This window comes from Pundamilia nyererei, unplaced genomic scaffold, assembly GCF_000239375.1.
Source record: "Pundamilia nyererei isolate P.nyererei 1_Seehausen unplaced genomic scaffold, PunNye1.0 scaffold00288, whole genome shotgun sequence".
NCBI lineage: Eukaryota > Metazoa > Chordata > Actinopteri > Cichliformes > Cichlidae > Pundamilia > Pundamilia nyererei.
In genome coordinates this window covers 311,585-325,037 of record NW_005187689.1, presented here as the reverse complement: position 1 = coordinate 325,037, position 13,453 = coordinate 311,585, and the positions used below count along the sequence as shown (strand labels likewise).

Below are 13,453 nucleotides of genomic sequence, written 5' to 3'. Positions count from 1 at the left end.
GAGTGCAGCCAGACACCTGGGGGTAATACACCAGAATCCGATACACCAGGACGCAATGTCCGGTCATCCGTGTTTTCTACACTCACTGCTGGAGCCTCATGTGGACATTAGAGGAACTGCAGCTTATGGTGCTTCAGTGTTTTTCAGTGAATCCAAATAAAAAAGTGGAATGAATAAACAGATTTCATGAACAAAGGTAGATTACAGAACCTACGTGTCCTTCATTGTGTGGAGGAGAGCAAGCCATCCTGTAATGCAGCATTACAGATTTCCTAAACTTTCCTCTTTGTGCTTTTTCCTGTTTCAGTCTATTTTCTGTAAAAACTTCAAAAAAACAGCCGTGAGCTTGACCTCCACCTCCACACACCACCATCCCACTGCTGCACAGACTTTCCCTCAGATGATTGAAAACACAGACAAAGTGTTGGTTTTGGCCTTTGTGATGATAACGGTGAATGTAATCTGACAGAATGAAGCGCCGACTAATGGAGGTCAGACTCGACACAATGCGTGTGAATGCGTTTTCGTTTTTCTACGACTCTCAACGCAGAAAATCACACTTGGACCATCTGTGTGTAATTATCTATTCAGTCGGCTCCAAGCCTCCGAGCCAAAGCACGAACGTTTGATGTCTCTCTCCCTGCACGGACACTTTTGGATGTTATCCACAAACCACCAACCGACAGACACCTGCAGCCTGAAACCTTTCCAATCGTGGCTCACGATGAGTCTTTCTTCATTCGAATCACCTTTTCTTAGCTCACATTGTTTAATGGGTTTCCGTGAAGATGCTTAAACAGTTGTTAACACTGTTACAGATTGCATCGTCTGATCATTGCAGATGTACGAACCTCTGCTGGGCGTCAGGTCAGCTGAGAGAGCAACAATTATTCTCCATACCTGAGGCGACACATGCTGTGTAGGTGGTTACAACTAGCCCGCTAACTTACTCTGTGTTGGCTGGTACTGCAGAAAGTGAGCTCCTCATCTTTGCTCTGTGCCAGTGGAGGATTTACTGATGGATGGTTTCGCAGGAAGTTTGTATGGACTGTTGATACACAGACATTTTCAGAGCTTCAGGATTAACTGGACAAGAAGCAGATAACAGAAATGGTGTTGAACTGTTCAGCTTGTATTTGGCTGCCCATGACCACACTCAGCATGGAAACCAGAAGACCGTCTGAACAACACACACACACACACACACACACACACACACACACACACACACACACACACACACACACACACACAGCAAGAGGTCCAAAGAGATGTAAGTAATGGCGGCCATCATTAGGCTGAAAACAAAAATAAGCCAGTCAGAGCGGAGAAAGTTTAAAAGTGTCCAGATCATTGTTAAAAAGACGGGCCGCACTGAGCCGACCACAGAAGATATGATGTGCATCTAAGTGAAGTCAGCTCTCACTCATACAGCAGCTGGACCTGTAGCTAGCAACACACTGTGCACACACTCAGACTGTGTGTTTGCTGGAGTTTGCTGAGCTAACAGAGACATCCTTGCTCACTAAGACTGGCTGTAGGGACATGGAACATCACTTCTCTGTTGGGAAAGGAGCCAAAGCTACTGCAGACCACAGAAGACGGCCATGAAAACAAACTTCACAGCAGCTAACTAGGTCAGAGACAGCCAGATCACTGTAAACATCTACGATCCAGAGTCGCCTTCATAGATGGAGATACAGAGCGTTTACAACCAAGTGCAAACCTCTGGTTACACTCCAGGATGGAACGCCTTGCAGAGGCTCGAGGAACCGAGGGGATGAACGACCCGACACGACCGTCTCACATACAGATGTGTTCAACAAGCGCAAAAGGATACAAGGTTCCAGTTATGATCTGGGAATCACTTCGAAGCCTGACTGCGTGTTCATCTGGGCGGTCTGGATCCATCAGCGCAGCTCAAACTACAGACTGGGACTAATCAGAGTCTGTGGTACCAAAGGCTCAGTCCACCACAGCAGACGAGCTGACAGACTGACCGCATGCTTTGTAAAGCTGGCTGGTAAATTCTTTCCACTTACACAAACGAAGGAGATCCACGATCCATTAGAATAGAATAGGATAGAATAAAATAGAATAGCCCTTTATTGTCATTGTACATGTTACAGCATAATTATGGGTGCTCCACACCAACTGTGCAGGAATAAATAACTAACAGTAGAAATACATACGAAACAACAAAGAACAAAGGACCTGGTCTGAGTAGCCCTCACTCACATATGGACCCTACTCAGACCGTGCCTCAGGTTGGTGGACGTGGGTGTGGGGGGTAGTGTTTGGGGGAAGAAGCCCTAACCCTTGTGAGACAGGAGGATGTGGCGATGGCCTCCAGGGGTATCCTGGGTGGTGTTAATGACCTCTGTGCAGTACCAAACACCATAGCATGCTCTCCTCCACCCTGTGAGGATTCTCTCCTGTAAGTTTTCTGGAAATAAAACTGCAGTCTTGTAAAGTCTGACTGCAGACTGAGTAATGCCAGCGTTGTGTGTGGGCTCAAAGGAAAAGCAGCAGCAGGCTGACTCTTTGCACATAGTTAGGCTGGTGAGCCTCAATCCTCCATTACTGCAGGATCACTGTTAACGTTGCTGTAATTTGACGTATAAATAAAATTGAACTGAACTGTCTTTAAACCTGAAACAATACTGAAATACTTTGATTACATGAAATGTGTTCTGTCATCACACCCACTACAGTAAAGCTCCCACAGACACTGAAAACATCTCATTATGTTCCTTTGAACACATCGTCCTGCGTTCAGGGTGCTGTCAGAGTGAAAACATGTCACAGCACTCCCCCGGAGCAGCTCCGTCACCATGAAGGCAGCACACACACATGCGCTGGAAATGACTCTACATGAAGTTATTGGAATAAATGTTTGAGAACGAGGAGCGAGGTTCTGTTCATGGTTATCAGACCAGCCTGAGCGATTCTCTGCCTGTGGCGCTCAGTCACTGCTGTCATGGCATTTAGCGATTTTCTACACTTTTTCTTACGTCTTGTCTCATGTTCAGCCGTAACGCACAGCAGCACGTTTGAAGGAAACCAGATGGCTCATACCACCTGTCAGCACGCGGATGATGTGAGGGGACCACCGACTCCTCTGTGTACCAAATTGAAAGAAAAGACTCTGCTGCAACGGTCAGAGCGCAGAGCTGAGCCAACAAAAGGACTGTCCAGCTGGAGCTACAGGACTGCAGAAGCACTGCTTCTAAATGATGGTTTCACTTTTCATGAATAAACAGTGACATAGTGCTTCTTTTACCTGATTATAAGAATAGGCATCGTTTTAAGTGACAAATTTCAGTGTGGCGTCCTTCATCGTCTTTGTTAGTTTTGTGTCTGATGGTCAGCTTTCGTCTGAAAGCACGCCGCAATCTGGAGCTCTGATAGGAGGTTTGGTGCTTCTGGGTCACCTGACACCTGCGAAGCCCGTACCTTCCTTCAGACTGACAGTCCTCTCATCATTTGAGGTTTCCTCCGAGGAGCATCGCCACGCTTACGTCTCTGAAGTGATGCAGCGGGCCGACAATGTCCTCGCTGTACAACACAGATCGGCCTGTTGTTATGGAAACAGGCTTCTTTTTTCCTACTAAAATCCCTTCGGGTAACACACAAGTAAAGAATAAAAGTGTTTGGTGTGAACACAGCTCCAGCCTGTCATCGCCAGGCTCCCTCTGCTCTCTGTCTGCAGGCAGGACGCCTTCCCTGCGGTCCTCTGCCTTTTCAGGCTGTGCAGCCAGCAGATGCTCGCAGGAATCTCTGCTCGTGGCCAAAAACACGTCTGACGCTGGAGTTAAAGCTCTGTTTCCACCTTTGTCTGACAGCACAGAGGGCTCAAAACAAAAAGCACCGTTTCCCGACAGACACAAAAGCTCATTTAATGCTGCTCGACGGCTCTTCCTCTGTGCCTTTTATCCTTTTATGTTTTTGTTTACAAGGAAGAGCTAAATTAGATGCCGCTGGCTGCTTCCATCTGTCATTAACCCCACCATTTAAATGATCAAATGTTAGCTTTTTCTTCCACCTCCTTGCCATTAAAAAGGTTGCTGTTGGAGCAAACCTCCACCTCTCTGTTACATCTGCATATCACATATTCCTCACACAGTTTTGGGTTTTCTCTGACTCTGATCAGAGACAGATCCTTAAGTAGAGCAACCTTGGTTTATTTGCTACTGCCAAAGGACAAGGATCAGCACCAGACCTGATGACAGACAAATAAATATTCAGCAGATGAGTTTGGATGTCCTTGACTTGGTAAAAGGCAGCACAGGGCTGCTGCTCTTATTTCTGTAGTGTTCATGTGCACACCACGCCATCAAAACCCAGAAGACCTCAAATTCAGTATATTCAGCATTCAGACAGGAAGCCTTAACTGTTCTGATTTTTTAAATATTTCTAAAATGAACAGGGAGCCAATAACGAGAGGTTATTTACAGGAATGATGTCATTCGAGCATCGAGCCTTATCAGCAGACTCTGTTTTCACTGATATCCAATAAGCTTGAGCCTGGTTTCCTGAGACACACTGTGTCCTTTATACAAACAAACGGACATCTGAGGCCATTAACGCTCGGACAGGAGGCAATATCAATGGCTGCCATGTGAGTTTTATAAAAAGATTCCATGTTGGTCCTCCTTTCTTCTCGAGGTGTTCCAGCAAAAACACTCCTCATTGATCTCGCTGCTCACTGACGTTTCATGTTCACAAAGTATTTATATTTCTCTAACAAAGTCCTTTCTGCTCGTCTCTGACCCACGGGGTGAGGCCGGTAACCTCCTGGAGTTCATGCACACATGACTAACTTTGTTACCTCAAGGTCAAAGTGAAGACTGGCTTTTAATTTCAAAATAAATCTTCACTTTTAATGCATATTGTGGAAGGTCCAAAACTAATCATGCAGATATTGGATTTATAGAGGCGTGCATATTTTATGAATATGCCAACATAGCATCCATTTTCTAAAGCTCTCTGGGTCAGGGCAGCAGTCAAAGCACAGACCTCCCTCTCTCCGGGTACCTACTCCACCTCTTCCCAAGTCATCTGATATAATAGTGTGCTCAGGGTTGCCCTGGGGCTCCTCACAGTAAATATCCCTGAAACACTTCCTGGTCAGATGCCTGAACCACCTCTGCTGGCTCCTGTCAATGTGGAGGAGTAGTGGCTCCACTTTGAGCTTGAGCTCCTCACCCCATCTCTGACCTAGACTACCAGCAGAGGAACCTCACGCCTGCAGTTTCTACCATCAGCTAATTCTTCAGACACTACCCACAGGAAAGGGTGGGAATGCAGGTCAACTGGAAAAGCAATCTTTCACACCCGGCTTTCACACACAGCTCTTTGGAGAAGAGTGCCTGGTTAAAGAACACAGGGTTGTTGCTGTAGACCAGGGGTGTCAAACCCCAGCCCTCGAGGGCCGTTGTTCTGGACCTTTTACATGTGTCTCTGCTGCAACACACCTGGTTACAATTAGTAGGTCATTAGCAAGACCTGACTGCATACTGAGGTGCCAAACCCTACCCATACACGAGTAAACTTGGAAAAATGTGACTAAATGTAAGTGTTCTGAAAAAAAGAGTACTTTTATTGGACCATGCTGATTGTGAGCTGCTGTAACATGAATCAAATGGCAGCCACCTCGGCATGCAGTCAGGTCTTGCTGAAGCAGCAGGGACACATGGAAAAGTTTCAGGACACCGGCCCTCGAGGACACTCCTGCTGTAGAAGATCAGTGCTCTGCAGGTCAGGCAGCAGTCAACCCTCGCTTAGTAGAACTGGCTTTAGGGATGTGCATGAGGTCCCCAGTAGATATAATTGGAACCAGTCTTCTGGAGAGGACATGGACTATCCAGAAGACTGGTTCCACTCTGGAGTTACCCTCGGAGAGTATCCCTATGGCTCTGTGTCAGTATGTCGGGGTTTTCCCACAGTGGACGAGAGGATGGCCTTTGTTCAGAGTGCCCAGACTTCTTGGAGTCCCTGAGTGGGTCCTGGAAAAAGCCCCATAAGGCAATGGCACCAGGACACTCAGGTGAAGATAGGAGCAGAGCTGATCACCACCTGGTGGTGACACTTGGTACACCCATAAATCAAAGGCATCACCTCCAACCAGCTGCAGGCTGGTTGTGCTGGACATTTCTTCCTGCTAAGAGGGAGTTTTTCCCTCCTCACTGTCACCGAGTGTTTACTCACAGGGGCTCATATAATTGTTATTTTTTCTGTACTACTGTAGGGTCTGTAAACAAAAATAAGCTGTGATAAGCTCTTGCTATATAAATAAAACTGAAGTGGACGCGATAGTTTGTCATTGTTGTCCATTGTTGGTTTTTCACTGCTGCATTTTGTATTTGTTGTGTTTAAATCTGTTGCAGGCAGAGAGGGTACAAATCCACAGTTTGGAGGTGTCTCTAGTAAACCACCTCTTTGTGTTTTCAGTACTGATGTCGGTTCTGCCTTTGGAGCTTCGATTTCCTTTATCTGTAGCGGTGGGGTTGCTCCAGCTGATGGAATCCATCTGTCTCTCTCTGTTTGGGAATAAATAACAAAGGGAGCAACACACAGTACAAATCCCCCTGACCCCCCACCCACACCCCCACAGCCGCCCTGTTTCAAAAACCTACCGTTCATCAGCGGGGAGACTGTGGACCATTGGCTGGTCAAACTGCTCAGTTAGGTTATAGAGTAGGTTTGAGAGTAATGGTCTTTTAGCTTAATACAGAACAGTAACCCTCATCAGTCTTGTTTGGGAGTGATGAACTCTACTCACCGATGCCATAAACCGGGCACGGACGCCAAACGACATCTCGAGCATAAACGAGCAATGCGACTGATGCCCCAGGCAGAAAACGAGCCAGAGGATCGGAACGTCTCTGCACATGCCTTAAACAATGTCAAAGGTATGAACTGCCACCACCTCAAGGGAGACAACAGAAACTAAGGCTACGTCCACACGTACATGGGTTTTCCGTTTTCGTTTTAAAAAATAATCCCGTCCACACGTAAACGCAGAAAAGAAGGAAAACGCTGCTAGGAACATGCCAAAGCAGCAGGTGGCGCTAGATTCCTAACCGTGTAGAAATGTTGGCCAATCAGAAGTCTAGAAGCCTTGGTGGGAAAAAGTAAACAAAGCTGGGGCATAGAAGCAGAACCGAGTCGTATGTGTGGAGGGACAGTAACTGTGTGTATATGTAAGCATTTAAACACTGCAGAGAGTAGAATTAACAGTATTGTAGAAATTCATTTCACCGAAACAATAACGTGGCGCACAGTGTGACGTCAAAAAAGGCGCACATATTTGACGCTGCGTTTTCTCCGTTTTCTCGTCCACACGTAAATGCAAAAATTGAGTTTTCAAAAATATCCACCCTGGCCGGAGTTTTTAAAAATCTCCGTTTTCAGTGACCGAAAACGCCGTTTACGTGTGGACGGGAGGTGCAAACGCATAGAAAAATCTGCGTTTTCAAAAATACCCGGGTACGTGTAGAAGTAGCCCAAGTTTTGCTGTTTTTATCTTCACTGCAGATCCAATGAGCCCCCTGAAATGTTGTCCATTTCCTGGATCAGGTGCTGCTTTGCGTCCTCCAGTGAAACCAGTGTAAGGAAAAGCATGTGGGAGCACAACACCAGAGGACTGGGATCCACGTCTGTTTACACCAGCAACCTAAAAGATTACTGATCCACAAAGAACTCCTCCAATGCTAACCCGTCCTCAGTATCAGAGCACCACCTTCAGGGGAAGCAGGGACAGCAGGTCCAAACCTGGACCAGAACGGGACTGCACGTGGATCATCTCCAGGCAGGAGTGGAAGAAACTACCTGCAGTGGTGCTTTACAGCATTTACAGCCTGCTCATCATTAATGTTTTGTAATTCATCTTATTTTCAATTACATGAAATTATTTTTCAAATGTTTTGTTTTTCCTCATGTTTGAAACGTGAAACGCATGACAGGAAACTCTGTGGTAAATAACCCGGATTATTTTCTCTCATCAATTACACAACTTCATACATGAGTGCTGCTTTGCTGCAGGGTAAACTTGCACACACACATCAGAAACACAAACAAACAGCAGCTGCCCGGTGGGCAGATACGCCAACTGTCAGAACGTCTGTGAGTCCACCTACGCCACATTCAGTCAAATCACACACACACACACAGTGCATGCTGATAGTGCAGATTAGGGCTAGGAGCGATATGGCCTAAAATCCATATCGCGGTATAATTTCAAGCACGTGCGGTAACAATATACATCACGATATATTCCTTTCTTCTGTCTACTGTAAGGCACACTTAAAATCCTTTAATTTTCTCAAAAATCGAGAGTGTGCCTTATGTATGAATTCTGGTTGTGCTTACTGACCTCGAACCGATTTGGGCAGAAATCTGTTAAAAATGTTTTGGTACAACTTTGGTAAGCTGCACTGCTTGATGGATTGTCAGAGCATTACGGCTGCCGTAGGGAGGAGCTTCGCGGAGTAATCTGGGTCCAAAACTCCGTCCCTTCAGGTCCCAAAGTCAAACGAACACAGAGTTAAAAACGGTCTAAATTCTTTCATCTTTAATAAAATCATCAGCGTTGCTGCTTTATCGGGTGTAACAATTAAGTTTAACATCCATGAAAACAGAATTTATTAAATTTAACGGAGTTAGAAGTTAACAGGAAGTTAGCTCGCTAGCTTCCACCTAAACATTTCATACCATGTTCTGACTGGCTGTAGCTCAGGTGGCAGAGCAGGTCAGCCACTAATCAGAAGGTCGGTGGTTCGATCCCAGGCTGCTTCCTGGCTGCATGCCAAATATCCTTGGGCAAGATACTAACCCCATGTTTGCCTGCTGGTGGTGGTCAGAGGGCCCGGTGGCGCCAGTGTCCGGCAGCCTCGCCTCTGTCAGTGCGCCCCAGGGCAGCTGTGGCTACAATGTAGCTGCCATCACCAGTGTGTGAATGGGTGAATGACTGAATGTAGTGTAAAGCGCTTTGGGGTCCTATGGACTAGAAAAGCGCTATACAAATGCAGGCCATTTACCATTTCTGAAACTAATTCAAACGTACAGCTCTGTTATCACTTCCAACATAAATGAAGACAGAAAACTAAACAGCAGTGCAGGGTTACTGAAGTTGGGCTAGCTGGTACATAATGTTGTGCTACGTGATTGCTAGCGACACAGCTATGTTAGCATAACATTAGCACAGTGAAGCTGGAGGATGAACGCTAACTTTTTTTTCCACTTGATAAAAGTTAACGTGAGGGATTCTGGTGGTTAAGGACAAATGCAATCGCATAGCAGGATGCTGTACACGGGCCAAACTTCAGTCAGGAGAACAACTGAGATTATTCATCCACAATACGGGGTTAGTTATTAATATACTGCAACAACATGGGAATAGAGCAGCTGCGAGAGAATTCAACATTAATGAATCAATGTTACGGAAGTGGAGGAAGCGCAGTTTTTGGCTTTCCCCATATTTCAAAAGTGCTTCATGTCTTTGCTGTGACTGTCGCCCGCCATAATTTGCAGATGATAATGGTTGTAGCCGCTGCGATGCTTTCGATCAAAACAGGCGCAGCTTGATGACATCATCAACATGCGGTAGAGCGGTAGAGTCAAAATCTCTATCGTTGGCCAAATTTATATAGTTTCTATCGTATATCGTTTATATCGCCCACCCCTAGTGCAGATCTCCTGCAGCAGTTCAGTGTGATGCTTCTAAATGACTGTAATCTCTGGTTACCCAGTTATGCTCAGTCACTCACAGAAAACAAGGCCTGAATGCTTTAGAGGTACAGCAGCCTCAGAGGATCTACGGTTGTGCCTCTGACAGGAACTACTCACGTCACAGAGGCCGGTCTGAACCTTGGCTTTACTGCTTTAATACAAAACTGGAGAAAAAGTGCAAAATGAAGTAGAGTCTGATGCTGGTGTAGGACGTCATTAAACACAGCATGGTGTTACGGAGCGCTCAGAGCTTTTATCTATGTTGTGTTTGCTCCTTGGGCTAACTCAGAGACTGATACTGAGACTGGATCCAGATCAGTTAGTGACTCTTTATTGGAGACGTCGAGATGAGCCTTTTATAATTTCATGATACGGTGGTGTTTTTATTTGTCACACTGAAATGTTTCAGCTCATCCAACAAATTCAAATATTCGACAAAGATAACACAAGGGAACACAAAATGCAGTTTCTAAATAAAGATATTTATTATTGAAGGAAAACACATCCAAACCTACACAGCCCTGTGTGAAAACGTACATAGTCCTACACCTAATGAGTGGTTGAGACGCCCTTATCAGCAATCACAGCTGGATGTGTCATGTAAACCTGTCCAGATCACCAACAAAGCGAGCCAATCATCTCCACGGCAGTGAAGCCAAAGGAAAAGACAGCTCTTACTTTATAAACCTGCCTTTTAAATCTCTAAATCTGTTTTAGCTTATCTGCGCAGCTTTGTAGTACTCGGGTCCAAAAGTTTCTCAAAAGTACGAAGGACTCCAGCTCAGAAAGGATGAAAGAGATTTTATTAAATGAGTGTTAAAACTGAAAATGAATAAAACATCTCCCAGCCAGCACACTGATGAATAACCCTCGAGGACAACCTTTTCTTTGTTGAAGCTGAATTATTTCTGTCAAAGCATCAGATCATAGAAGAAGTATCTGACTGCACTGCTATAGAGTCATATCCACCACAGCTTCAGTGTGAGGAGGTGTGTATCTTACCTTATGATGACATACATGACGAGGAAGTTTCCCACCAGACCAATGATGCACACAATCATGTAGACGACCACGATGGTGACCTTCACCCCCATTGGCAGGTAGTCGGTGTCATTTTGAGGGTAACTGAAGTTGTTCAGAAACAATGATAAATTGTACGGCGGCAGCGCGAAGTCTTCAGGGTAGTCCATGTTTAGCTGAGATCGAAGAAATTTTTACGCTCACTGTAAAGGAAAAAAGAAATGTGGTTAAACACTGTAACATACAAAAATGTGATGGAGCATTTTTACGAGCTCTCACTTTTTAAGTTTACTCAAAAACGGCAAAACAATCATTAAAAAATGTGTTTGCCGGTCCTGTACAAAGGTTTGTAGTTACTGATTTATAAAATCAATAGATCAATCGCCCCATTTTAATTTGATTTCGAAGTGGGGTGACACGTGTGGTTGGAAAAAGACATTGATTGGCCATTTCAACCATTCGTGTACACTAAAAAGTGTATTGTTCCTCTGCCCACTCTATCGAGGATGCAGCAGGTGGTGCCAAGGATCCCAGAGAAAATGGCCTGTATTTGTATAGCGCTTTACTAGTCCTTACAGACCCCAAAGCGCTTTACACAACCAGTCATCCACACATTCACACACTGATGATGGCAGCCACATTGCAGGCACAGCCACCCTGGGGCGCACTGACAGAGGCGAGAACAGGTGTTTGCGTCACAAAATAAATGCAGGTTTTTACGCAGGAATCTAGTGGATCTATCAACATACTGCCTTCCTGCAAAAGAGCACCATTGCTGGCCTAGATTCTGGTCTCAGTGAAGATTAAAGATAAGAAATACTTTCCAATGTTTACTTTAAGTCAGTGTTTTGTTTGTTATGGAGCAAATTGGCTGAGATTTCAAACTGAGCTTCATTATTTTATTTCACTTTAATGTTTTGCTCTATCCGTTGATAGACGTGAAAATAAACGTTTATTACAATCATGACCCCCTATGAGCAAGCACGTTGGCGACAGTGGGAAGGAAAAACTCCCTTTTAACAAGAAGAAACCTCCAGCAGAAACAGGCTCAGGGAGGGGCGGGACCATCTGCTGCGAGCCGGGTGAGAGAACATGAAGGCACTGAAATGTGAGAAAGGGCGTGGCAGTAAGGCAAAGATGGATGAACCAGAGGGCGAAGACATCGATCTTTCTGGATCAGTGCAGTGGCAAGAGAAAGCAGAGGTTTCTACTGCAGTTCTACAGGAGAACGGGTTTCTGCATTTACGGGAAAAGTCGATGTTGTTCTGTAGTGTTTAAAAACCCATGCACCCACGCAGACATCCTGTCTTCTCCACAACGCCCCCCCCTGTTGAAACAGCTCACCTCGGAGGGTCCAGCAGGGAAGCGGTCTTACTCAGCCGGCTCCTTTTGAAGTCTGCCACTTAAGGCACAAACAAAGATGATCCTCAGCAGAGAGTTTCTGGGCTAATTAGCACGATTCGTCTCAACTTTTATCCTCATCAGATGATGATGATGATGACGAATGGTCCTTGATCCCACTTCTAACTGATCTAACAGCAGGTATGTGGTAAGCAGCGATTACTTAGAGCGCCACCAGACTGACTTTGCCTCGCCTCTGTCAGTGCACCCCAGGGCAGCTGTGGCTACAATGTAGCTTACTATCGCCAGTGTGTGAATGTGTGTGTGAATGGGTGAATGACTGAATGTAGTGTAAAGCGCTTTGGGGTCCTATGGACTAGAAAAGCGCTATACAAATGCAGGCATTTACCATTTACTTTGAGCTGTTGAGCTGAGCACAGGGCATTCGCTGCTTCATCAAACTGAGACTGCAGCGACGCAGCTGCTGGCCTAAAGGTCTGAGGCTGCAACACGGAGAGCCGCTCCGCCTGGTCTGGGAGAAAAATCGCTGATGGCGGCCTTTGGTGCTGAGCAGTGAGTCGCTACATGTAACGGAAATATACCTGCATGCACACGGACAGCTGAAACACCCACTTGGGCTTCAAACCTCGCGGCGCTGTGGAGCGCAGCGATAGGGGACCTCTGTTAACTGCCTTCATACTAACTTTCTAATATGATCCTAATATGACAACAATTACCTCCAAATGTATGTTTGAATCTTCAGCGACAGGCTGTTCAACCCACAGCTGAACATCACACTGCTGCAATACAATCTGTTACTTATCAAGAATGTAGGTTTATATGCAAATCAATCTCTATAAGAAAAAACTATCAAATGATCAAAGTGAGTTTAAGGCTCTCCATAATTCAGTTTGCATTTGTCCTGCAGCCTTTATGGTGATCATGAATGACATCTATGAGCCAGTCCACAGGAAGCCTGAATGACAGAGGACTCATCTCTGCAGCAACGAGACCAAAGATCAGTGAAAGTGAGTGTTTTATAAAGTATGAGCCAGCTCTTTCTCCACATGTGAGTTTGCTTTAACATTTGTGATGAAGTCAAGTAACACAGGATGATACTGTTTTAGTCCACCATCACATTATGACTGTTAGGATGGGTGCAGAGGAGGGCACAAATCTGCATGTGTGCAACAATGAAAACAGGAAATACGACACAATCATGTAACAAGGTTGGAGGGAAAAAAGACCAAGTATACACAAGAACATGTCTCAACTCTGTATATTTTTATATATTTTTATTTATTGCTTACTCTATTTAATTTGTAAAATATGTGTACACACACACACACACACACACACA

The 13,453-nt window shown here is 45.3% G+C and overlaps 1 protein-coding gene across 1 annotated transcript in view; it reads right to left on the bottom strand.

Moving 5' to 3' along the window:
• Positions 1-13,453, bottom strand: part of oprl1 (opiate receptor-like 1) — a 73,788-nt gene that overhangs the window by 53,492 nt on the left and 6,843 nt on the right. Inside the window, exon 2 of the mRNA XM_005750802.1 lies at positions 10,735-10,955. Coding sequence (XP_005750859.1) covers positions 10,735-10,922 — 188 coding nt within the window. The 5' untranslated portion in view covers positions 10,923-10,955. The remainder of the gene's footprint in view (positions 1-10,734; positions 10,956-13,453) is intronic.